This window comes from Trachinotus anak, unplaced genomic scaffold, assembly GCF_046630095.1.
Source record: "Trachinotus anak isolate AG129_WGS33_773 ecotype Australia unplaced genomic scaffold, CSIRO_AGI_Tana_v1 ptg000011l, whole genome shotgun sequence".
NCBI lineage: Eukaryota > Metazoa > Chordata > Actinopteri > Carangiformes > Carangidae > Trachinotus > Trachinotus anak.
In genome coordinates, this window is record NW_027273862.1 from 22,384,586 (window position 1) to 22,412,299 (window position 27,714).

At 39.0% G+C, this 27,714-nt stretch overlaps 1 protein-coding gene across 1 annotated transcript; it reads left to right on the forward strand.

Moving 5' to 3' along the window:
- The first annotated feature begins 35 nt into the window (after positions 1–35).
- cdh16 (cadherin 16, KSP-cadherin) lies at positions 36–27,714 on the forward strand. Its single transcript, XM_071488974.1, has 17 exons — positions 36–712; positions 813–911; positions 2,580–2,714; positions 2,887–3,016; positions 3,695–3,853; positions 5,534–5,730; positions 10,468–10,593; positions 12,218–12,368; positions 13,482–13,694; positions 14,595–14,671; positions 16,887–17,078; positions 20,823–21,064; positions 21,170–21,300; positions 21,997–22,236; positions 24,133–24,249; positions 24,924–25,040; positions 25,300–27,714. Exons 1-17 carry the CDS (start codon positions 647–649, stop codon positions 25,398–25,400), a joined length of 2,493 nt encoding a protein of 830 aa, XP_071345075.1. The 5' UTR covers positions 36–646; the 3' UTR covers positions 25,401–27,714.

A 27,714-nucleotide genomic window follows, 5' to 3' on the forward strand; every position in this document is an offset into this window, starting at 1 on the left:
ACGGAACCTCACTGGCCATTGGTTTTACAGGAAGGAAACAAGGTAGTTAAGCATATGTATCTGAAGGTGTTAACCATTAAACCACCGAAGGAGTACAAGTAGGCAATTTTTCCATCCAATTTAAACCCCCCTCACACCTCTCAGAGCGAGCACACACAACATTCGGAGAAGGTAAGATACAGAACTTCTTGTTTAAAATAGGAGAAGAAGCATAGGAGACATTTTTCTACATAGCAATGTCATCTCCTGCTATTGTTGAGCTACATTATATGTAAAGTTTGCTGTTATACTTTAGAGGAGTTAATTAGTATTTAGAGCGTTGCACCATTGCCTGTGATTTGGTATTGCTAAAAAAAAACCAGCTGTGTCTAAAGGACTTTTGGGAGACATTAAGGCTCCAATGAAATGACATAATCTCAGTTTAACGTACAAATTAATGTGGCTTTATTGATCTTCTGTGCTTTAGTGACTGTGACTGTGGTGACTGACAGCTTTGTAGGTGGTTATGTACTCAAATGAGGCTGTTGTGCATGTAAAAACTGTGAAATCTTTGTGTATGAAAGAATTCCATGCTGGTGAATCAGTAACAAGACAGAAATTGTGTTGATTGTCGGGCTGAGGCCATGTGGTTTGAAATGCTGTGAATATGCCACATTTACAGGGACTAATGGGTGACAGAGGAGCTACACCGATGCTGATCATAGCTCTCACAGTAAGATGTTAAATACTCTTAACTGTAATGCTTGCATTTACAAGAGCAAATTACTGCATAGACAACCTCACTAAGATATATCTAATATCTTGTCTCGCAGCTGGTGATACTTCACACATTCGCACCATGCTCTGGGGCAAATGTTAAAATTGGTGTCCCTGAAAACTACAATGGTATTTTCCCATGGTATCTAGCCAAGGTAAGCATTTCAATCTACTTGAATTTATGAAACAAATATTCCTCTTGTGCTCATAGGAGTTTTCTAACAAGAGATTAGATGTACGGTTCTTAAAGGTTCATTTAAGTGTTAGAATTTTAACCCTTCTTCCAAATGTAATCAAGGGGATTAGAGCACATACATATAATTGGATAATCAGTAAAGGATACAATGTTGAAGAGTTTTTTTTCTTATATGTCATATTCATAAATATAGTAATTTGAGATGCAGGTTGGCAGTAACTTTGGACCTAGATGGTAAACAAGCATCAAAAACAGCTAGAAATGTCTAATGTAAAGTTCACTGAGGACATTTAATCACTAAATGTCTGTGACATTAAAGCAGGTAAATGAATCCATCTTTTCCAGCCTTCTGAGCCTCTTTTAGACATGTGGTGTTGAGACCATCAAGGTGAATAGAAAGCAAGAATTGCATCAGTCTCTTTTTTTTCCCTCTACCTTCTGCACTCAAGGTTGAAGATGTATGAACATGCTGCCGTCATCACTAGACTATAATTGGAGTGTTCACAATGCTTCTCAGGCGTCAGACCCAGCCTCTGCAATCAGTCCAGTTGGGTGGCAGGCGGGGTGTTTTATTCATACGTGTCACTCAGACAGCCTCTGGATTGCGCAGCAGCATGAATATCTGGCACTTTGATTGGTTTTATTGTGACGTTATCACGTCTTGTATGAAACACAATCATTTTCTTAGTCTTTGTATCTCAGTGAGTGTCATTAAGACTCCTCAAATAGCATGTTAATGGTCAGAACGGAGGAGTTGGATAATAACTCCACTTTGTATTATAAATAGAAAGGACATAATAATTGCTCCAGATTCATTTAAGGTAAAAGCTCTTCATGATGGTCTGTTAACCACAGAGAACTTCATTAGTCAGTTCTCCTATTGTAACTTCTTTAATGATCAATTTTGCAAAGCTTACAGTACAAAAGCACTGCAAGATGTTTTAATCATCTTGTAGGCTACTGTGACCAACCCTAACACACCATAAATGTATTAGATCCTGGAATATGTTTGCTTTTTGAGGACCTTCATTTAGGGAATTCAGAATATCTAAACCTCTATCCTACTAAGGCTGAGGTGATGAGATGATTTGGTCAACAGATATGTTACAATACAATACCCTAATAAAAGTAGGGTCACTTCATTGTTGGTTTTGGTCTTTTCACAGGGTTTATTGACTGTAATAAATACATGTCATATCACCAGACTTACTGCAGGACTAGTAGAGATCAGCTGCAACCAGTATTGGTGCTCCATTATTGTCAACATTTCACCATCAGAGAGTAACTTCAGGGCTTCATTATAATTTAACATGTGACTTTTCACCAGAAAAAAATAGAGGCATCACTAAAGCTAAATTTAACACAATCTTGCTTTTGTTTTCAGTTTGTGAGTTAAAATTAGTTTGTGTTTAGCAATGAATCAATGAATCAGTGTTTAAAGCATTTTTTTCCTCAAGTCTCAGTAGCATTTCCTGTTTAAATACTGGTTGAGATCAACTCACTGTTGGCTTCAGTAACAACCCTGCTGCTCCTTGACCTGTCCAGTCATTTTCCACATTTGTTTCTTTTTGCACACGGCTTGCTTTTAAAAAGGAACACAAACTGAATTTTGATCTCTTCTGTACAGCTCCAAAACCTGCCTGGTAATTACACTGACCTGGTGTTAACTGGGGATGATGAGGGGATATTTGGAGTTGATGCTCAGTTTCTGTATGCTCTACAACCACTGGACAGAGAGAAACAGCCATCTTACTCTCTGCAGGTATTGTGCCGTATCATATAACAGTAGTGGTAGCAATTTTCCAAACATGTCTTAGCATGTGTGAAGTACCAATTACTCTTTTGATTGTCATTTGATTCTCATGGGAAGGCTGCATGCCGATTCCAGAAGGTGCACTTCAGAGATGCTGTGTTTGTGTGTGTGTGTGCTGCAGGTGTCCTTCAGAGCGTCAGTGCACCGTCAGAGCTTCACCGTCGAAGTGTGTGTCATCGACAAGAACGACAATGTGCCCACTTTCATAGAGGAGAGCATGAGAGGCAGCGTGCAGCTCGGGCTTCTCAAAGGTACAAGAACCCTCAGCTCTGATGTCACTGTCTTGCACAACCTGATTCAGTCATATTTGTCAGTCCTGAAATACAAAACTCATGAATTAAAAATGCCCATTCAGTATTTGCCTAAGCATTTAATCTTATGTCATCTAATATGACTAATGCATCTCTAGAAGCTACATTTAACCCTTATCTTCAGTATTACTAATAACGTATAACTAATGACGTGGCAAACTGGAACAGATACATTTTGTTTACACAAAAAAAAGGGTTTTTTTTTTTCTGAACTATCATAAGGCTTAGAATCATATTGGCTCAGATACAATATCCCAAACGTATTTTATCTGAGTTAAGTAATGTCCTCTGTTCTCAGAAGAGATAGACATTATAACCATTGGCAGTAAAATATGAAACCAGAGGCTGCAGAAAATGATAAAGAATATGTTCTTTATCACTGCAGATCAGGCCTGTTGTCACTGTATCATCTTTTAACTTTGGAACCAATATAATTTTACCAATATGCAAAACCAAACACGTGCCTACATGTAATTCTCAAATCCCTTTTGTGTTATTCCTCCTGATAGTTACAACCCATGTGTATCTGTTTCTGTAGAAATGGAGAAAGAGGGTGGGGAGATACGTCTGTGATATAGATGGCAACATTTCTGACTTTGCACCCACTGTGTCTCTCAGGGATCCCATTCATGCAGGTGGAGGCGCTGGATCGTGATGACCGCAACACAGCCCATGCTGAACTGCGGTTCAGTCTCATGGAACAGACACCCAGGATTCCCTCCAGTCAAATGTTCTTCATCGACTCCATCACTGGGGAGGTTTCCCTCACTGAGGATGGTTAGTCCCAACTGATGACTGAAGGGGAAGTATTACTTTGTTTGTCCCCAGAGAGAAGTTTTGGTATGCATGTTTCTTTTGGTGAAGGAATGGGGGCATGGGTCAGGGAAGAACCCATTCAAAATGTTTGGGGAAGATCTGGATCATTTACAATGAATTTGAATTTTATTACCAGGATTCTGATGTATGGTGCTTGACATAGGCCTTGGTGGAGGTCTGCAGCCTCTGAGCGCCCTTTCCAGATTTTTTTTTAAATCTGAGAGGTCAGAAAGCAGCTCCAGGGCAGCACTCCCAACACAAGGACACACATTTGGCTGCAGTTTAGGGTTAACTCCCTGTAGCTTCAGAGACCTATTATTCTCACACACTGAAGAGTACTTTGTTATTTCTCTGATACATGTCAGCAATGTTTGAGCAAGCCACTTAGTTATAGATCCACTAGTCCCATTTTCATATCCCATTAGTTTTCACAACATTGCAGTCAATTAGCATTTTGCAGATATATCAATTTCAGCAACAAGAAAGATACAGAAATGCCCAAAATATATCTCAGTACTTATGTTGGTTGCATTTCTTTAAGAAATAAACTTAAGGTATTTTAAACAAAAATGTTTTTTTGTTTATCTCTAAAAAGAAATAGTCAGTTATCAGGATTCTTAAACTGTAAAAAATCTTTGTCATTATCTGCCTCCAAATGTCAGTATTTGCCAGATTCTGAGAATAAATCACTTCTAATTTGAAAACAAGCCCCTTACACTTTTTCTATATAATCACTGTAGTTTTTTTAAAAATATGATTAAAAAAGGAGAAAAGTTTCAATTCATGAAGATTCACTAATACTTCCTTATTTCATTAGATATTAAAAAAAACAAACAAAAAGATTTGTATTTGTATCTTGTTAGTGTTAGTTTTATTAGACATTCAAATTATGTATTAATATATGATACAAAAGTGTTATTTTGGCCAATAATAGTTTAATAGTTATACAAACAAACATACACATACAGTACACACACATACACACTCATACTTACCGTAGATGCAGTAAAGTCCTGTGTCCTGGTGCTATTTCTGTAGCTCTGGTATTGCCCTTTATTACGGTTTGGCAGGAGCTGGATGACTTGCTGTCACTTGCAGTTCCTTCCGGCCAGCACTGCTGGTGGTTTCCACATAGCTTCACAGTAGCAGTGAAAATCAAAAATTACCTCCTTGATATATATATATTTTTTATCCTCAGGCCAGCTGTAACTCATGGATATGATTGCCATTATATAGGATGTTTATGTTATCTCTCTTCCATTTAAGAAGGAAATTGAAAATGAAAACAATACTTAGAGAACTATCAACATGTTAAATTGAGGATGTGATATGTATAATGTTGCATTTATTTGAGAGAAAATGCAGCCAGCAATGGGTTTTCTGTGTTTCCATTATCATGTTGTGTTTGTATGTTGTTGTTTTTTTTCTTCCTCTGAGTTTCTCTAAAGCTGTTATTTAACTTAGGCTGTCTTTCTCACCCTGGGACATTGCTCACACACAGTATCATATCATCATACCTAGCACAATATACTGTATAGTTTAAGGGTCTCTGTAAAGGAGGTTAATTCTGAAGTGAAACTGAATGAATGATTTTGAAACAATAAAGTGTTCTTTCATCATGTATCCCACTGCAACCCCCAGGAGCCTCCACTCTGGACCCTGAGATGTGTGGCCGCTATAAGCTCTCGGTGATGGTGAAGGACATGGCTGGGAAGGCAGATGCTTTCTTCACCACTGGCATCGTTACTGTTGAGGTGACTGGAAACACCTGGGCATCACCTGACCCTGTACGACTTCAGGAGAACCTCCCAGGCCCCTATCCCATCCCCATCTCACAGGTGAGGCAGCAAAACCCTGATCAACACGTATTCACACTTCAACACAAATCCACCACGTGAAGTGTTTTTGTCCATCTGCATTGAAACAACTTTTACTTTATTTGATTTTTTACCATAAATCGTGCAAACAACTTGGGGTAAGTGCTGACTTCATTGTAAATGAAGTTCCAACTGTTATATCATGTTACAATAAACCAAACTCCATCAATAGCCTGGACTGAGTAAAGTGGCATCACATTGCCAGTTGCTGTTTTTAGTGCCTCTTGGGTTCTCCTAAGTGACCATATACTGAATTATTGATGCTGTTCAAATGCCATGGATCCTTTCAGGCTACCTCCTGACTGAGTCACTTTAACTCCCATGATCACTCACTCTACCACCCACCCACCCACCTACCACCAGCACCACCACCACTCGGAGGGGTATTATACAAAACTAACAGCTTAAGTGCAAAATCCACCCTAAAAATACACTTCACATACAGCGTGTTATTTTAATTATAATGTACAGTAAATTAATATTTTGATATTTCATGTCACCTAGACACCAACTCAATGGAAATTCATCCATTAACAGCAGATTAATTAGCAGAAGGATTTGTTGCTTTACTGTTATATCATTGTAAACTAAACATCTTTGGGTTTTGACCTCCTGGTTGGGTAAAACACGACACCTAAAGCCATTATTTTGCATTTAAAACTGTGACTAGTACTTTTTTTCAATTTTCTGGCAATGAATAATCGATCGATTGACAAAATAATTTAGCAGAGCAGTTCATAAGGGAAATGATTAGTTGCATCCCTACATGCCAGTGCAGTTTGTTGAAATTAAAGAGTGAAACTGGACAATGTTGCAGCACCAAAGAGACTACAACAGTAGATTATCTGAGGATATGGATGCATTTTCAGATCTAAAACATTTTGGATATCTCTCAGTTCCTCAGCCCACAGGGTCAGTTGCTGTTACATTGAGGACCAATTCCAAAAAGTGTCACCTGATGATGAGTTTTTAAGAGTTAATGCTACCGTCCTAAATTATCGTACTGTAGTGTAAATTCAGTTTGTAGGTTTCTCTCAGCCTCTACTGCTCTCTGTGTCTGTCCTTGGTCTTGTCTAACCTTTTGGTTGTTATAATATTAGCCGTATCAGCTACATGTCTATAAATAACTCAAAAGCCCTCAGAGGTTTTATAACACACTGAAAAAAAAAAAAACTAAACTAGCAGCAGCAGTTATCCTTTGTGAAGACATTTTTACAAAAGTACGCCTGCATGGCAAAAAATAAACTTTATTCAATCACTACTGAGAACTGTGGAAACAAAGAGGCTTGCAGAGCTGATTCTGCTGCTGAATTAAATGCATTGTGCAGGTTCTGAGAGTCGCGGTGGCCAGCAGATACATCACAATACCTCCCCCTCCTCCTGTTTTTCTCCCACCTCCCCCACACTCGCCCTCAGCCTCTCATCTCTCCTGTTCTAACAGCCCCTTCCACCCACTGAAAACGTGTGGATTCACAAGTGCAGGCACATTTTTTTTTTAATATTTTCAATGTCCAGTTCAAATCTACAATAAAATGGATCCTTTTCTCTTTTAGGTTTAATACCTAATAACCAATGTTCGAATACATAGTTTGGTGACTTTTAACGTTAATCATTTTAATATCAACAAATAGCATTTGTGCCTCTATATGTAAATAGGGTTATGTGAAAACATTTCACTGAGCACACTCCCTTTGAATATCTAATATATTCATTTTTAATGAGAAATGTGTTAAGACATTTAAAATGAAGCCTCTGTTGTTTCATCATTGAACCGTCTATATGAAAACCATTTAGTTACGGTTTCCCATTTGTCCCAATCCAGAATCTAAAATCACATAAAAGTGGATTAGGTGAGCAGCGATGTTCACTTGGGGGAAGCCTCATTTCGCCCACACTGAGTGATTGTGCTCTCTTCTCAGTAGGTGGTGGGACTAACCACTGTTATGACACATACAGAAATAGTCATGTTCAAAGACTCACTCTATGGATCTCTGCCTCCCTACTGTCTCAGATAAATGGAGCAGTCGTGTCCACATCCACTCATCTGTAACAAATGTTGTGCTGACATCGTCTGTGGTGTGACGAGATTTTGACAGGTGCTGCAGAGACTGCTTCTGTGATCATCTTGACTGATTTTGCAATCAGATCAAGACAATCTCTGGCTCTACTTTTAAATATTAAAAATATATATATTATCCCACACACTGCTCTTGCTCAGCGTCACAATTTATTGACGTTTTCACTCCTCTCTAGACCTTCGTCAGAATTACTTCTGAAAAACACCTTTCTTGATCAATAAATTGTGATGCTGAGCAAGAGGAGTGTGCAGGATATCCTTTTTTTCAAGACTGAAGTGACACTTTCCAACGCACCTGCATCCAAGACATTTGGATCTGCGAATATCTTCATAGAGAAAATTGTACTTTTAGATATGAAATCCAGGCATTTGTTATCAGTACCTTTGCGTCATTGGGGCTAGGGGGGTTAATTTCAGTCTGTTATCTTTTGCATGTTTGTGATTGCCTGCCTAAAACTTTGATTATGCAATGCAATCAGCAGAGCTACTTGAACTCAGTAATACAATCTATTGAGAATTTGGAGTGGGAGAGAGGCATCAGAGTTTGTAAATGAATGCGTCAAGGCCACATTGAATTTTCACAGTCAAATGAAATCTGATTGTTTATTGCAGAATTGGTTTTAGCCCCACTAGACCTTCATCATGGCATCAAAACCATCGTGCAGTATTACACATGAAACTTGCATCAACATGGTACCTCAAAGAACATTAGTCATCAGAGGTGATCTCACGTCAGTGGGAGCCGCACCAGCTTTAAAGCTGCTATAATCAATATTTTCATGTTAACGACTGATCGCATGATCATGTGTGATGTGAAAGGTGTCATTCATCATGACGAGTCCACAGTTCTCCTCAGCTCCACAGAGCCTCTTAGCGTCTTTCCGCTTATTGTTTTATGGACATAAACGTTCACTCTCACTGTTCTCATCACTGTTTTTAGAAAAAACCCCAAAAACCCACTGTGTGCTGCCTGCCCAGCAACAAACATCAGACAAAGTTAGCAACTAGCTGGTGAGGAAAGTGTGGCATTTAGCAGCTGAGGAGCAAGATATTTCCCTCAGTTGGTGGAGATCAAATAGCACTTAAAGGGGAGCAGCTGGCAAAGTGGTCAGTAATGTGACTCCAAATAAATACTAATGTTGCTCCATATCTGGTGGATGTGTGTGCTAACTAATTTGCCATCTCAACTTTATAAGGTGATAATGTGGCATTGTTTTGTATACAGCTTGTTTACACTGCCCCCAAGAGGCCAAGAAAATTACTTATTGCAGGTTTAATGTTTTAAATCCCCTAATTCTATCACATCAACTCAACGCTTGTGCCTTCCCTCCAAAATATACACTGTAATTTTATCTGTCAGCTGCTGAAGTCAACATCAGTTGTTATTTTAAGATTTGGATACTGATGATCTTACAAGCAATATTAATTCCCTTTGCTCCCTCCAAGATATCCAATATGTACCAGTATCAGTATCATACAGGGCTGTAACTAAAATGATTATTTTCATTATTGATTAATCTGCAAATTACTTTCTCAATTAATCTGTCAATTGTTATTTTCGATAAAAAAATGCAACACTCCCAAACCAAGAGATGTTTAGCTTATTGCTATTAATGATGAAGAAAAGCAGAAAATTCTCACATTTGAGAAGCTGCAGCAAATATTTACTTGAAAATAGACTGAGACAGTTCATCAATTATCAAAATAGTTGTAGTTTAATTTTCTATCGACAGACTAATCAATTAATCAACAAATTGTTTCAGCTCTAAATATTTGAGTATTTTCTGGTTTTGTGTTTAACGCAGAGCATCATGCTCTTTCCTGTAATTCAGTGTCTCGATTCCTCTCCACAGTGTCTCAGAGAAAAAAGCACACACAGACACAGGGCACTCTTGACGTAGCTCAAACACAAGCTATCGGGGGAGACAGAACGTGCTCTGCAAACTCAAACACTGACGGAGGCAAAACAGATGACTTCATAGATGTTTTGTATAGAACTTTATATAGAACAGTCGCGGCCATTAATCAGGTCTTTAAACATATTTCTTTAAAGTTTTGAGATCAAGAAAGACAGCATAACACTCAGAGGCAGCCAGCTGTGTGAAGTGGATTTGTGTATACAAAAGCATAGTGTCTGGGCGGCCATCTCCAAAACAAGGGAGGAGTGTGTGACAGTGAGTTGAAGAGATACACATGCCCTGGGTGTGCATCAGCTGTGCTGTGACTGGGCTCCTCTCCTTGTTGGGTGCTGTTTGATGACTACTAGGGCCCTTTCAGCTCCACTGCACAGCCCTCTGTTCAGGGCTGTAAAGCAGAGTGGAAAATCCCCTTCAGCCTGCATAGTTAGTTTTGGCTGTGCTCTCTGTTCCACATCATTGTCAGCGCATTTGGATGGCTACTTATCACGTAAACAAATGGTAGCTTAGCTTTGTACTTACACATCATGCAGGCCCTGCTGCAAAGCTTTCTGGGTTTACAGTACAAGTCTACTGCATCTTAATGTTTCACGTCGCGCTCAGATAGAAACCACTTTGCTTTAATCATGTTTACTAAACTTAGGTATACAGAATTTTGTATTTCTAAATGCTTTGTTGTTTGTCTGTCTGTGGGTGTTTATGTAGGTCAAATGGAGTGGAAGCCAGGCAGAGTACAGTCTGGAGGGGGAGTTTCCAGAGATGCTCTTCACCATCAGTAGAGAAGGAGTCATTTATCTCAACGCCCCTCTGGACAGAGAGACACAAGACCAGGTTTGTACAACTGCAAGCTAAACAGCTCCCACAGCTGGTAATGAATGTCAGTTTATGACTGCTGTTTAAAATGTCTAAACACAAGAGCTGTAGGGGCCACACTTTTCCTCTATGAAAGACAGAGGCCTTTATTTCTGTGTTTGAGTTCTGTTATTTTGTGATTTGTGACAATACAATCATCTATATTAACGTTTGCTCAGATTTAACTTACAAGATCCTCCCATTAAAAACCAGCAGAGAAAACATGTCATATACTCATATGTTCATATTTGCTTTTTAATTATTTTCAGCAACTGTTGACTGGGAGCAAGATTGTGGATTCAAAATGCTGCAGAAAAACATCACCAAGGGACACATTTAATGGCAATAAACAAATTCTCATGTTGTTCATGAAAAGCAACTCCTGTTTTAATTACCCACTCTAATTTTCCTAATTTTACTTACAGCTTAATGATCTTCATGATTTAATTAAAGGAACCCTGGTACACATTATTGCAACTATACTGAGCACAGTCTATTTTTAACCAGAGGTAATTAAGGAGACGACCCAAAACCTGAAAAGCACAGCTCTGTTTCTTGAACATACCCTGCCTGTGGTGAAAAAGAAGAATTACTGTATTAGGGCAAGGATTATAAAGCTGAAGGCTCCATTTCAGTTCTTGCTCACTTTAGACTGAGAAGGGTCATTATTTGTGGTAGCATTACAAATTAAAGTCCATTTGTTTGCATTTTCCTCTTGAGTTTTGCACACAACTTAAGCTCCCGAGAGCTTTGAATGGCTCAGTGAACAGTACATTCTGGCACAAACCCTCAAGTGGCCAAAGAACAACAGAGAAAGACTGAGCTACATCAGTGGATGTGATTAGTCTTTAAACACATGCTTCTAGCACATTGCACTTCTGTAGTCTTCTGTCTTCTGTAGTAACCATGTAATGGAAAGTTGAAAATGCTTCATCAGCCTGATGCCTGATAGTGTTAGTGTAGTCTGTAACTGACAGGAATAAGAGACAACTTTAATTTCTTATTTCTTCTTATTTGTCTTATTTGTCTCTTCAGGACAATTAGGTAGATTAGTTTTTAAAGGTACGTAATGGTAATTGAAGTATGCTCAGAAGAAAAAGAGGAAAATGTGGAGCAGACCTACAATTTCTACTATTTTTCTGCCTCCCATGATTGAAAGGTTGTATATGCATCACTCCAAAAATGACTGATAACGAGCCAGAAATGCCAGCTCTCTTGTCTGAATACAGCTCCATCAATCTGTGAGTGATGGTGCTCATGGAGCCTTTTCACACGACGGCAAAATGATGGATATAGAGATGCCCCTGTCTTACTTCCATCCATCCATCCATCCATCCATCTACCATATCAGCCTTTCTGGGCAGGGGAGCACCCTGCACTGGTTACCAGTTTACCAGTCTGCTGCAGACTGGCTTTATCCTTTATTTTACCTACGATAATACAAATTTGAGTATTAATGTGATGGTCTATGGGATCAACAGCTGAGGTCACAATGTCAAAGTACCACATCCATCATCTACCAGTCGACCAGATATGCTTACCCAACACAAATTTCTTAAATACTCTAGAGGCAAACATTGTGTTTCTCTGTTTGTCTTGTCAGTTCCAGATCAGCATTGTGGTTGAGCGTCCAGATGGCAGAGAGATTGCCAAGCCTGTGGAGTTGAGGGTGATGGTGGGCGACGCCAATGATAACAGACCTACCTTTCCACAAGCACAGTATCACACTGTGGTCAAGGAACTGGCTGCTCGAGGTAACTGACAGCTCTTTATATATTTAGCAGTCTTGAAGAATAATTGAAAAAATGCATTGATATGAGTCTCACTTTTGCTACTTGACTTCCTTGACTTCATCGTTTGGGGCTGAAATGATTATTCAATTAATTGATTAGTTGATCGACAAAAAAAGATACTGCTGTATTTAATGCTGTTTTCAGCCTCTAAAGATTTTTCCTGCTCTACTCTGTCATATTAAACTGAATATCTTTAGGGTTTGGACTGTTGGTCTGACAAAACAAGACATATTGAGGAAGTCACCTCGGATTACTGGAGATTTTTCTGGCATTTTTAAATAATTGTCAGATTAATTGTTGATGAAAAATAATTGTCAGTTGCAGCAATAAAAATACTGTCCATTTTTTAATATTTACTTAATGTATCACAGAGGTGGTGTTTGTCCATAGTCAAAATGTTTCCATGGAGAAATACTTTGGTCTACTGTACTTTGGCCAAATACTCAACATAGTCTCACCTTTTTTTTAAATGTCTAATTACTGATAAAGCAAAACAATATAATTAAACAACCTACTTTGATGAGGCCTCTGAATAATAGTCACATTTACTTGGTGGGTAAATGGGAATATTGTTTCACAACAAGGTAGAGAAACACTGTCTGGAAGCGATGCTGCAGTGATGATAGGGCTGAGAGTGCCAGATACCTTCTCTGAAAGCAGACTGGGATTTTTGCCAGGACACAGGGGAAAGCACCCTCACTCTTACCCGTGCTCATAAAAAGCCCATGGTGTGTTGTGACATATCAGGTCCTGGCATAAAAGCTTTTTTGTTGATGCTTTAAAATGGTTGATTCTGGGAAATGAATTAGATGGGACAATCTGTTAATCTAAATGGAATCACTGAGTGAGGATTAAATGAGAAAGATATTGTTATATCCTTCCACCCCCCCCAATTCCTGTCCGGGGCGCTATGCAGTTTGGATGTATTACAGAAACCTGGAAAACCTGACTGAAGTGAAAAAAAAAGCAAAAAAAAAGGTATTTTAAAAGATGTTATGACAAATAATCAGTTAGATGCACTTGTCTTTCAGGGAGTCTACTTCTACTCTTCTTTACTGGTGTGTCTTTCCCCAGGGACAGAAATCCTGACCGTGCAGGCAGCCGATAATGACGATCCCAAGACAGACAATGTGCGGATCTTCTACCGTTTAGTCGGACAAATTCCAGAGAGTCCTCGTGCCCTCTTCAGAGTGGACCGTGACTCAGGGGTCATCTCCGTCCAAGCAGACAGTATGGAGGGCACAGCACCGCAGTACACACTCACTATCACTGCTGAGGATGCCAAAGGTGACTATGGATCAATGAAATCTGATAATAATCAGATTTTTCATTTTACAACCTCACTAAATCTCACTATCTATATATATATAATATAAATCATAAATTGATACATTACATTACAGATCACAGTCTATCTGTACTTTATATCCTTTAAAATGAGCAAGAAAAGTGATTTTTTTTTTAATTGTTACTTTAATATCTAGTTCTTATGATCTTATGTGTGTTACCTATTACAGAGTTTTTTGAAATAGTAATTTGTTTAACTAAAGCCTAAAAGAAAGAGAAAATGCCTCAGTTAGAAGATATAATTGTGCACAAACATAAAAAGGCTGAAAACTTCCACCTACCCTTGTCTCCTGCTTCCTCCCACTATGCTTACAATAAATTATGACATATAGACACATAGAACAGACAGATACAGTTGCTGTGCTTTGGTTCTCCTGGCTAGATTTTGGCACCACTACAGATTAGAAAAAATCTAATTTCTGGAAGAAAGCTAAATTAAGTAATCCGGTATGAAAATCACAGTGTCTGTTATTTAACTTATCACGTGGCCCGGTACATGGCCAATCACAGGGTCCATTAAATATCAGTCAGACAAAGACAAGAGAAAGAAGTGATGAAAAAATTATAGTATGTGTCAAGGGGTAACATAATGCATGCAAATGTAAAGCAGTTTTCATAATGAAGTTTATTAGCTTTGCGTCAGTAGCTTCATTGACGCTATCGAGTCCAGGGATGTATGTATGCTAGCTTCTGGGTTGACAGATGATGTGGTCTGCGTGACTCATGGATCAGGGTGTGATAAAGGCAAAATGAGGTACTTCCTGTTCCCTCAGCATACTTTATTTGTGTGATGCACTGACCCTGAGTCACTGACAGAAGCTGTGATGATGTCCCTGGCAGGTCTCAACAGTTCCTGTACTGTTGTTGTGACGGTGCAGGATGAGAACAACAACCCACCAGTCTTCTCCCAACATGAGGTACGAGAGCACATGTTCAAACAGACACACACATACACGTCCTGTTAGGGACATGATAAACAATACCTTTGGGGGAAAAAAAGGCAGGCCAAACATCACAAGCCATAGTAAGTGGCTATTGGACTGCAGACTGTGAATCCGCTCTGCAGGTCGCTGATCTAATTTTCCTGGCGGGGAACTAGATATGCCCTCTAATCTCAGGCTTATAGCGATGGCACCATGTTATTGGAGGAGTTTTATTCAGTTCTTTGTACTCTAAGTGGACAGTGTTTTTAGAGTTTAATCGGATATGGATTTCTTTGGAGACTAGTTTCCACTCATTTATTTATGGCCAAATCTACATCATGACTACACAATGACATCCAGTGCCACTAACATGTCAGAAATTATGTAAGAATCTATGTTGTCTCAGCTATTACAATCTGTGTCAGCTAGTACTGACTAGAATGAATCTACACAAGTGTACTTAAAGTGTAAGAGTACTTAAAGTGATTTTCCAGCCAAAAAACAGTTTTAAGTGGTTGTATTTTGTCACAAAGAGGAGCAGCTGTGGTGAGAGTGCATCTAGTTATTATAAAGCACAATGCTGACAGGTCTTCACAGCAGACAAAAGAAAAAAAAAATCAATATCTACAAAAGCTTTGAACCTTTGAAGCCTAAATCTGTTATTTTTTGGCCTTTTGGGTGTCACTTAAAGATAGCCATGACCTGTAACATCCCTCCTGGTCTCCTGTTGCCCCCCCCCCCCCCCCATTTCCTGTCACCTCTCTAGTTTCACCCGACTAATAAAAGCATAAATTGCATTAAAACCTAATCAAAAAGACAGACTTATTTACTTCATGATCCAGTGATCCAGCTGAGCAAGGCATCATTAACGAAATGGGAAAGGGGTTTCCCTCATTTTGGTGTGACTGCTGGTATGAAAGGAAATTGGGCTAAAAACAGGAAGTAACAGAAAATCCCCTCACTCCCACCATCATGTGCCACAAAATAGAAGAAAGAAAAGTCAGGAGGGTTGGGAGTTACTTGGGAGAGCCATCATGCTTTGATAATGGAGAAACAGTCCCTGGCTGTTCTTTGTGTCAGACCATAGTGACACAGTGAGACTGCACGGACATTATGAGCTCTGAAGGAACATTTTATTTTGAGCGAGGAGAGAAGGTGCTGCCTTTGAATTTAACAGCGGAAATTGGCTGTCAAGCTCCGGCATCAATGTCCAGAACAATAACAGGAGACAGTATTGTTGAATACAGACTTAATAAAAGATTGTACGATATATATCCTTGATGAAATAGTTGTTGTCTTTATGTCTACATCCAGTCGACACTTTAGGATTTTAACCATGTGTCTTTCAAACGGGCACTTGCTGAGTGCTCATTTTCAAACAAATGCGCACACTTGCTCAGATAATCACCACACACAAACACACAAACACACACACACACAACCCAAACCACAAACACAGAGGTGGAAAATGCTCTTGAGCAGGTCACGCCTGAGTAGTGCAGCTTTTTCCATGGCGATGTGAAGGCAGCGCTATAGGGAGTGATGTGGGAGGTGAGTGGTGACAGGGCTAGGGTTCAGAGACCCTGTGGATGGGGCAGCCAGATCAGAGGCATGGCTGCTTCACTAGAGGACATCTGTGAGTGGCAGATTAAACGGCTGTCCAAACACACAGAGGTGTGTGAATAAAGGTCAGCTAACACCGGGAGGGCAAGAGGGGGCAAACATATACTCACATGTGGTCACATATAGTCAGAGCAGAAGATTGGACGGGCAGTCATCTGTGACTTTTACTGGTGAACTCAAAATTACAGCATCAACAGTTCTGTGAAAACTTACAGTGCCCTGTTACTGAAATAAAGATTTGATATTATCATTCAATATTTAATGCAGCTGTTAATGCAGAGTCAGTTGAAAATAATAATAATAATAATACATTCTACTTAATTACCATGACTCCAGCATATAATGTATCAATTCTTTGACAACTACATTTAAATGGTCTGTTTATAGATTAGAAAAGAATATTATCAGAAGCATTGGGGGTGTCCTGTCCTGTCCAACTGAGGCCTAATGTCAGCTGATTGTTTGTAGACCACTTTGTAAAAATCTGTTACCGGAATTGCTGATTAAATAAAAATGTCTTATAAGTTTTTCCTCTACATAGGCATGGTTAAGTGTGATCATACATTTCCTGTCTCCCCCCTGACAGTATGGCCCCTTTCACATCCCAGAGGACGCTCCAGTGGGCACCACAGTAACAGCTGTGCTGGCAGGGGATGCAGATGTTCGAGGAGGAGACAGCTGGCAGGTGGACTACCGTTTAGAGTCTGGAAACGAGGAGGAGGTCTTTACATTAGTGACAGACAAGCAGACCAATGAGGTCTCGCTTGTGCTCTCGAAGGTGAACGACACAACACATCCTTCAGTCTCTGTACACACACACACACACACACACACACATCAGCTGACAAAAACTGATTCAGATCAGAAAAGTCCTGCCAAATCCGAATTATGATATTGTGACATGCTAATTGTTTTCTTTATCCTGTTGAGGGTGTGAAAGACTACAGACAAAATTTCTCCTCTCAGGGGCAATGTCAAGGACAATTTTTTGGCACGATGGCTTGTGTCTGTCCTTGTGTCTGTGAGTGCAGTCCTGAGTCAGTCGGTGACTATGTTAAAATAACAGTCACATCTAACTCAAGTCATTTAATGAGGGCATTTATTTATTACCTCAGTGTGTGCATGTGAAAAGGTTGGAAAATAATATTCCAGTACATCAAAAAAAAAAAAAAAAAAAGAGTCCAGATGACAATGGAATGTTTTAGCCTAATAATCTCTCCTGTCCCCAAGGCGCATCACCCTTCACCAGCCTCCATTAATCCAGCACAGTATTTTGGGGATGCGTGGGGGAATGAGTGCATGTCTGTCTGTGTGTCTGGGTGTGTGTTTGTGTGTGTACACTGTGATGGTCTGGTCTCTGTGAGAGGGCCAGGCAGGGGACAGTTTATTATTTTCAACCTCTCTGTGGGAGCTGATGAATGTCATTGAGCTGCGAGTTGCACACAGTCCTCTGAAATAAAGCAGGAGACATTTAAAAGCTAAAAATGGATGTTGCTGCATGATTTCAGTTTAGCACATGAGGACTTCTGTTTTGTTTTTTAACGGTGATATACTTCATGAATTCTACTCTCTTTGAGAAGCTGTGTTTATAGGACTTGTGAGATATTACTGTAACAAGCAGTAGAAGGGGAACTGTTGTTTATTTAGCTTACTTTAGTAAAAATCGAATCCTTCACAAATAAAGCCCCAATGGATTAAAATGCACTTGAGCAAATCCTTTAATTCATCATGTTACAATGTGAGGTCAGCGCCACAAGGCAGACACATTTCATTATTAGAAATTACACACTGCTCACAGCCGAAGTGAATAATTAGATTGTGTGAACACTAATGGCAGTTTACCACACAGGCTGCCGACGAAGTAAATGTATAATGAGCCTGGGGAAGTGAGGGGAATCTAATCAGGGTGGAGGAACTGTAGACATTAGACAAATGAAAAAAGCATTTTGTTACAGAAGAATAAAATGAAACTTTAAGTTTAATTGAAACAACAGTTCAATTAATCATTTACCATTAATGAATGAATGAACGAATAATTTAAATTGTCACCACATAAATCCTTAGCTCAAAGTGTAAATTTTGTAATTGAATAAAACTAGTCATATGATGTTAGAAGGAATAATTAATTAATTAATTGGGGGTAAATTTAATCATATGGTTTATTAGATGCTTAATTTGAACCCTAACTAAAAACAGAGCAGTTATATCTGATGAGCCGTCAGAGCTCCGTTTAATAAGGGGGCAGGACAGCCATGACGTTACAAACAAACTGCATTCTTAAGTCTGTGAACTTAACTTGGATTCATTTCCATGAATCTTCCCAACATAGAAAACCAGAAAATGTGATTGGGGAGATTAGATATTAGAGATTAAAATTCCTTTAAATAAGGATAATTCAACATTATGCGACTGAAGTGAAAGGAAGGTGAAATGATGAGCGTGTGACATGTGTATCTCATGTAATGGTAGGACAGTTATTTAAATAGGCTTTAATCAATATTTTAAATGTTAACACTGTGTTAAATGGCTACATTTATGTGAAAATGAGTCTCTGGAAGTGACATCTTCAAGCTCAATGTTTTGGATTTCTGGCCCACAACTTTACAGCTGTGCTTTCACTCTCATTGCTCTCATGGCATCATTTTCGACGGCAGCAGGCGGTTGTTTTCAGTGAGAAAGCTGTATGCTAGCTGCCCGACAATAGACAATCAACAGTTAGCGGCTAGCTGGTGAACATAGTGGAGTACTTAGCAGCTAAAGAGACAGATATGTGGCGCAGAAGATGGTGGAGGTCAAAACAGAGCGAAAATGAGAGTGAATATCAGACTTTCATTCATCAGGAACACACAAACAGGACTCTAAAGGAATGCTATTGTTGCTCTACATCTGTAGGATGTGTACATAGGCAATTGTATGCTTTTATGTGCCATATCAATTTAAAGGGAGATAGTATGTAGGTGTTTTGGTTACAACTTGTTTCCACTGCTCTCTAGTGGCCAAAAATAAAGTCAATACAGTGTAATGTAATGTAAATTATCTGTAGTACAAATAAGACAACATTCAGATACTTGCCAGAAATGTATAATATGCTGTATGACTACTTGTTTTGCTGTTGATAGACATTTTTGAAGCGTTCAAATATTGGGTATGATTGTAACAGTTAAGGTGGGGTAAGATCAATGATGAGAATTCACTGATACCCAATCCCCAGTATTTGGCCATCTGAAGACTTTGAGTAATACAGTGGTTCAGATGACTGACTACATCCTCCAGAGTCCATGCGCATGATCTGGTGCACTGATACACACTGAGTAGTTTGATGCATCACTTCCAGTCAACAGCAGTACTCATGCACCCTCCAAGGTCTGTGTTTCTTCTCCCTGGCAACAGAGCCGCCTGATGTCAAGCAAGGCTGGTTTAATAGTGGCTCAGTTTATGGGCAGACAGAGCACATTTAAAGGTAAAACCTGACATCAAATACAAGCTTCAGGGCAGTATTCAGGCGATGACATTAAAATAACAAAAAATCAGTGAAATCTTTAAATTACTGACTAAGCATTCAAATCAGTGACTGCACTGTAAACACTATAATGACTGTAGCTAATCTATCCATATCCCCAGCATGAAACTATGTTTTTAATCCATCAAACAAAGTCAACAGGTCACAGTTACTATTTTTAGTGCGCAGATTATGGTAATCCTATCACTTGAAATCTGCTACTCCCAAATTCGCTGCAAATGTTGGGGCTTAAATATAGTACATACTGTACATCCCAGAGAAGATGTCAAAGTGGTAAGGTTTGTGGATAGATTTATTTGCCTGTATATGATGTTTATTAAATATTAATATTATTATTAAATATTGTCAACATCATGCAATATATGTTCTATGTTCATTTCTGCTTAACAATGTGACCAGTTTATGCATGAATATTTATTGCATTGTCATACTCAGTGTGTCATCATGGAAAATTAGTGACATGGTGAATCAGTTGGCTCTTGGCCCTCTGACTACAGTGTCTGCTTCATATTGGAAATACAGCATTACTCTGCCAATAAAACCCTTTTCCTTGGAAGTACAATAAGGGGGCTGGACACAGGGGACTGTGCTGCGTCCCTCTCTTGCTTGCTAAGATGACATGCTGTGTTTGTTCAATGTGTGGGTGTTTTGACTGTCTGTCACTGTCCTTATAAAATGTAATTGATTCCACAGAAATTCAAGCACTACCTTTAGTTTATTTCATTTGCTGTAGCTCTGAGAGGTTCTACATTTTTAAAAATAGAGATGTTCTTGTTAAATCTTAGGTGGAAATGTCAGTAATTTATTAAAGGACCAGTTCACTCACAGCAATTTATTTTCACACTTGCAGAAAACAGTGTCCTGGTTACTCTGGTCCTTAAGTGTAATGGCTTCATGTTGTGGCATTCATTGGTAACACTGCAACTGATATCATGTCAGCAGGCTTTTTTTTTTTAAGAAAAATTACATATTCTGTCCCTGCATTCCTCTGTGTTTTCACAGGTGTTGGACTTTGAGCGTGAGAGTGAGTATATCCTGGTGCTGAGTGCTCAGAACCCAGTGGCTCTGGTCCGTGGCCGATATGGTCCTGCGTCCACAGCAACAGTCTCGATTTATGTTGACGATGTGAATGAAGGTCCAATCCTGTCTCAAAGCCATTACGAGGTGACTGTCAGAGAGGGCGAGGAACCAGGTCGCGTTATTGCCACCATCCGAGGTTATGACCCTGATTCTCACCCAATCAGGTAAACCGTGGGATTAATAAATGATCTACTTCACCAGTTCAGAAAGACAGAGTCATTAAGTATAACAGTTCTAATTTCACAAAGATGCACATTTTTTTTGTGCAGATATTCTCTTCAAGGAGACACCAAGAAATACTTCTCAATAGGGAAATACTCTGGAGAACTAAAGACTGTGCAGGCCCTGGACAGAGAGGAGAACAGCACATACACCATGGAGGTCATTGCAGTAGATGGACGTAAGATCACTTTCATCATTATTAATACTGTTTGATTAAAGGGGCACGTGCTTCAGCTCATGCTCCATTCCAGTGCATTATTAATTAGCCTACATATCGATAGCTTACATATTCCCTTAAATATGACAAGCCATTAGTTCAAATGTATTTTTCTTTGCACTGAATTATCCTAATGTAACTCTACAGTCCATAGATTTGTTTTGCATATCCTGCACACCCATGCAAAGGAACATACATGCCCACACTTGCACACATACTGTGAGTCTTTATACATCTACTGTATACAGACAAACAGAGTATTAAGAATACATTTGTAGAAGATGGGACAAAGCTGCAGAAGAGTGAGATCAAAAGAAATCAGGAGGAGCAAGAGAACAGAAAACAACCCAAACAATCAGCAAAGAAGGTTACTTCTTTGCACTGAGCTGGTGCATCATCATCCAGATGTAGATATAACATTGTAGTCAATGAAGCTGCAGCATCTCTATCCCTCTGCCTCTCACAACAGCTGCTTTCATTTTTCAGAGATGACTTTAGTTTGAGCAGGGTATATAACGTAATAACGGTAATGTGTCTTTTTGTGAGTCTGTAGATTAGCACAGCAGTTATGATTTGTGAATATCTTGTGGTTAAGAGGAAATATTAGTTTTATCTTTCTTGTTTTTATCTTTTGCACATCTCTCGTTTGCCCCTTAGGAAACTCTTCCTTATCTGCATCCACCCTGGTGACTGTCCAAATCCTGGATGTGAATGACAACAGTCCAGTGCTGGTCGGAGACTATTCCTGGAAGTACTTGTGTACGCCTCGCTGGGAGGACCAAGCTCTAGTGCTGGCCTCACGGGACAGTGATGGACCACAGCATGGAGGACGGCTCAACTTCTCCTTGCGCAGTGATGCCACAGTTCGTCGCAACTGGAAGCTAACACCTATTAATGGTGAGGCAAAAGCAGACTAGGTGAACCTGGTTGACCCAGAGCAGACAGCATTAGTGTTAGGATTCATGGCAAAAAAGGGACAATAGGGAAAGTAAGCTAATGTTGTAAGGAGAAGCTACTTTTCTACATTTATTTGGTAGCTTGAACAAGATGAGATTTTCTTGTAGCCAATCATGCTGCCAAACATTGTAGCATTGTAGTGCAGCATTTTAAACTGCCAAGTCCACTTTGATGAGAATCAGCCTTCTTCTGAATCATATGGGTAGCAAGGAAGTGAATATATTGGCTAGCAACAAGGCCATGAAACTTGACCTTACTGATGAATGGATTTTTAAATACAGCCAGTGGACACAGAGTTTACCATAGTGTGCTGAATGTTTTGAGTTACTTTGACTTATATGAAATTATATATGCCATTCATAAGTAGATAAGGCAGAGTGCTCTGGTCCTGAACATGTGTAAACTGCCCTGTTCTATTTTCTTCCTCAATCATTTCTTTAGTCCAATCTGGGATGTGAGGTATAATGTAATTATCCTTTTTTTGCAGTTGTAAACTGCTAGTGTTGGGCTCATTTAATGCAAACTATTTACTGCTATGACGTCTGTCACTAAGTCATTCAAACAGCTCAACCACTTCCCTCTCAGTTTTGTTTTAATCTCCTTCTTTCACTCCCCTGTTCCTGTTGGTATTGATTGAGCCCAGCTGTAATTATATCATCTGTGTAATTTCTTTGGCGTCACTGCTGGGTTCCTGCCAGCTAATGGAGGCTAAAAGAGGAATCTCCCAGAGAGCTTTGCACCTGGTCGCAGCCAATAATGGCCGTACCAATAATGTGTACTTGTGCCAGTATAATGTCAGCTGTAGAAGTTGCCCGTTTGCGTGGCACAACCACAACCACTCATGAAAGGAACACGTGTGTGCATGTGTGTGCATGGCCATTCATCTCGAGCCTTTCAAAGACTCTCAAATGCACCATGTTCGAGTACTTGAGAGATCTTGTCAATGCAGAAATTCAGTTGATGCGAGAGTGCGCTCTTACCCCACCTAAGTCCACTCATAAAAGCTCTTTATAGCAGTAAGGAGAGAAATGTGACGTATCCAGTCTGACTGTAATACATTTAATAGCATTGCAATGTAAAAACATGATTCTGTGGAGCTCGCAGGTCACTGATCCACCCTGTGAAAATGTCACATCAGAGGGAGACAGTGCAGATAGAGGATAAATACATTAACAGCCTCTTCAGAAGTGGTACACAGCTTGTGCTTCCCTGGCTGACAAATGGAACATGAAGGGGAATGATGGTAAGGTGCAAGCGCAGAGTTTAAGACCCCCAGATAAGGGTTCAAACAGCTTGATAAAACGCTGCTCTTTGCAGGACAGGGCTTTTACGTCACGCAGCCAGGCGTGTATTTTAGACTGATTTACAGAGATAAGATAAAGAGTTACACACTCCAGACCGCTCCATACACAGCTTAGTCAGCCTCTCTCATTGTGTGTGTTGTGCAGTTATGCAGTTGTATGTGATGACTTTGTCACAGTGAAATCTTGACATATGTATCAGTGCATCAGAATTAGATTTTCTAATCTGCCATGCACTAGATAATGCACTAGCACTGAGTTGTACTGCTGCACAGGAAGTGATGCTTTTTGTTAGTCCACCAAATACAAGCACAAGTATCAGGCAGTAAACTCTTATTCATTTCTCTAACGTCATTAAAAGTACAACAGACCGCAGCTGTGAATTTGGAATTTGGACTTGATGAGATGCAGATTAATAAAAAAAAAAAAGAAGAAAGAAAGAATCATCAATCAGCAATTGTATAATGAAGTTTAATTAACTATATTTGTTTATGTGTAATTTTCTTAACCAACAAGCAAGTGTTTTGTCCTTCAGATACTCACACCAACCTGTCCTTAAACATCCCATACCTGGCCCCTGAGGTCTACACTGTGCCCTTCACCATCTCTGACAGCAGCTCCCCTCCCAGGAGCACCTTCATAAACTTGCCAGGTAATGCTGACACTCCTGCTATTGAGCGAGAGCAAGCACAGGGAGGTTATGGGACAGGAGTGTAGGAACAATCAATAGAGATCAACCCCTGTGTGCCAGCTTGTCCCTGCTCTGTTCTTGTTTATTAATGATACTAACGATTTTTCCAGGCTTATGATTACACAGCTCTCTTAAGACTGTGTTCTGCCCAACATAACCTTCTGACTCCTTATATACATAACACAAAGCCACACATAACTTCTCATGCACATGTTAGGATTAACTGGTTAAGAGAAAAAGCGGTGTAGGTGTGCAGAGTGCTGGATTTAAATTAGGGTTAACTTCTCACACACCTCTCTCAAAAATGACTTGTGAGTCATTTTGTGTTATCCCCTTCTTTATGAAGTTTTCATATATAATATATAACAAATGTAGCCTTATATATGGGCAGGTATCGAGTTATAGTCCCCAAATACATTTTCCATTATTTAACAGTACAGTAGTGTTTTTTTAGTTTGAGTAACAGTGTTTATACCTCAAATTGACTTGAAGAATTCAAACCCAAACAGAGCAGATGTTTTTTCAGTGAGTTATATTTCCTGTTTATCCAGAAGTACTCTGTCACGTGATGTAAGGAAGAAAAAAAACCCTGATCTGTGAGTTGTTTTTGTTTTCTCTTTTTCCTCTCCTTTTAGTCACAGTGTGTCCCTGCAACGTCAGGGGGAACTGCAAAATGGCTGCCAAGCAGTTGCAGGGCATGCCAACTATTCAGTCTGCAGTGGGCATTCTGCTTGGCACCTTTGCAGTCATTGGTAAGCAGAACACTTTTAATTCCACTATAACATATAGTATCATAAACATCTGTGCAATTGAGAATGCATTATAAGAGCTCCATTAAACATAGCATTTGGTAGTCTTTGTTGCCATGGCCATTGTACTTGATTGCATTTTCCAAGGCTTCATGATGCTGTGCATTTTCACTATATTTCACAGACAAAAAAGCAATACCACAGCAATACTGTTAAATATTTCAGTATTTTATTTAATTTTATTATTTTTTGTACATTCCAGGAACTATCCTCATTGTTGTATTTGTGAGACTGTCCTACCAGAACCCCAAAAGGCCAAGCAAAACTAACCAGGAGAGAGTTCCCCTCAAGATTTCCATCTAATTAAGGTGATACTGTATTGTCGTCCCTCCTTACCGCCTCGGCCAGCTGGACTAATGTCACAGTGCTGCTTTCAGGGCACTGAATTCAACAAGTGACCATGAATGTCTAAGAGTGAATGTATATTTCAGTTATTGGCTCAAAGTTCAGATGTACACTGACCTGAGAAGCAAAATCACAAAATATTTTTAGAGTAGTCAAGATGTCAGATGTATGTTAAGTGCTAAGACATGATGTACACTTATGTTTTAAGTTTGTCATTTTTTTTATTGCTGTAGACCTGTTCATTTGTTTCAAGATGATGTCTGTTTAAACAACAGTGTATTAGGGCCATTTGAGAGATATCGAGTATGATGTCATTATATTACAAGAAAAAAGTTGCTCTATTTTTAGAGTAAAGTTGTAATTTTATGAGATATTTAGAATATTTTAAGGAAAAAGCTGTAATATTTGGAAGTTTCAAGTCATAACTAAGTCATAGATGACTTTCTCATAATTTTCCACTTTAATCTTGAAATATTGTGACTTGTTTCTCTTAATATTTCAACTTTATTCTCAAGATCCTTTCCTCTAAACTTGGCCCTAATACTCTGTCATAATGTACACTGTATTCATTAATGTTAACACATCTGGTCATTGAACTGTAATATTTTATTAATTCTTAAATATGATAAATCACTACAGAAAGATTGTTGTAAAACCATAAATTAGAGGGAACTTGCCTTTAAATGCTGAGATGTGATTGAATCTAATGTAACACAGAATTAATACATGTTGCGAGCACCACATAAATGCATAATTTTATTTAACTTTATATCTTAATATCGATGCTTTCGTTCTATTATCCAAGTATAACTATATATAAACTGTACTGTTTTACCCTCTTATACCTGTAACAATGGACTCATCAACCCATTTACTATATGAAATCTTTTCTTTTCTGCCCTGTAGCTACGTGCAATCTTCCACATTATAGACCATAACACTTTTAATCTAATGAGACAGCCTGAAATTGTCCTGTGTGTAACTGCATTAGCAGTGTGCTCCAGCCTCTGTGATTAAGGCTTTATTAACGCTGACCCAGACGACCTCACAGGCCAGCAAAGCTATATTCAGACCTAAGTGTTGCTATGAATAGCTCAACAATTGAAGATCCACTGAATAACACTCACCCTCAGTGCTCGATGAACTAATCACCCCCCATTTACAAAAGACAAAGCTTCACAAATTAAATAGATGCTACGTGCTCATCCATTAGCCTGTTCTGACAAAAGTTTAATCAATTTTGGATAATTGTTCAAGCTCGACTGTGATGAGAAAAAAGGGACAGCAACACTGTCAGCAATGAAATAAAAATGTAGTTCCTCTCACAGACTAATAGGTTGGAGGCTAAAAGCTACCAACAAAATTCTGAGATAAAACTCCTTCTTCATTAAATCAATATTCTTTGTGAAATATGTAGAAATGTATAATTTTAGTTTTTGATTTCCCAAGTCAACAAAACCACTGAGAATTATATCCCCCAACTGAGCTTATTAGTATCTCTCAGCACTTGTTTTTTGCAGTTTGCATCTTTATTATATGGCTGAGTGTGCTCTCACTGGCCCAGTTTGGGCACCAGTGCAAATGGCTGTTTTTAGCAGTCTCTAATAAAGCAACTATACGCTACATTTCCTGCATAAAAAGGCAAACGGAGAAAGTTAGCAACTAGCTACTGAATGAAGTCAAACAAGTAGCAAGATAAAGACCCAGGTTTCTGGTTGAGGTTATCATGTGACAGGACTGTGTTTGTCAGTGTTTTTGCTCTTCTTCTGTCTTGTAGTGCCACAAAATCAGTCAATGCAGCTTTTAGTGCAATGTGACAGTTCTTCCACCAGGACTTTGGCATGAGCCCAATTCTAACAGACAATTTCCAAAATATAAATCCAAAATCCCCTCTAAAGATAAAAAGATGGGCATAGAGAATGCAGAGGTGTGACTAATTTCATTAATATATTTATTAATGATGGCTCTTTTCTATGCAAGTGTCCTAACAAGCCATGACAGCATGACAGTGAGCCAGCATGAACAGCACCAGGATCCTGAAACTGAAGAAGATGAATGGTATTCAGCCATTATTCATTTTATTATTTATTATTTACACCTGTGCCTCTACTGTGATATGTCAAAATGTCTTCAGTGAAAAAAAAAATCCAAACTAAATATCTAGAGACAGATATTTTAATATTGTGACTATCACCTGCAAAAACTAGAATTTTTAGGTACTCATTTTACTATAGTATCAGAGAAAGATAGGAAAGTGTGAACATGTTTTCTT

Bases quoted from the DNA above. Each gene is read 5' to 3' on its own strand.
- cdh16 (XM_071488974.1), top strand. From the start codon at position 647: ATGCCACATTTACAGGGACTAATGGGTGACAGAGGAGCTACACCGATG. The intron at 2,715-2,886 runs GTATTGTGCCGT...TGTGTGCTGCAG, and splicing joins AGCCATCTTACTCTCTGCAG to GTGTCCTTCAGAGCGTCAGT. The intron at 5,731-10,467 runs GTGAGGCAGCAA...GTGTTTATGTAG, and splicing joins ATCCCATCCCCATCTCACAG to GTCAAATGGAGTGGAAGCCA.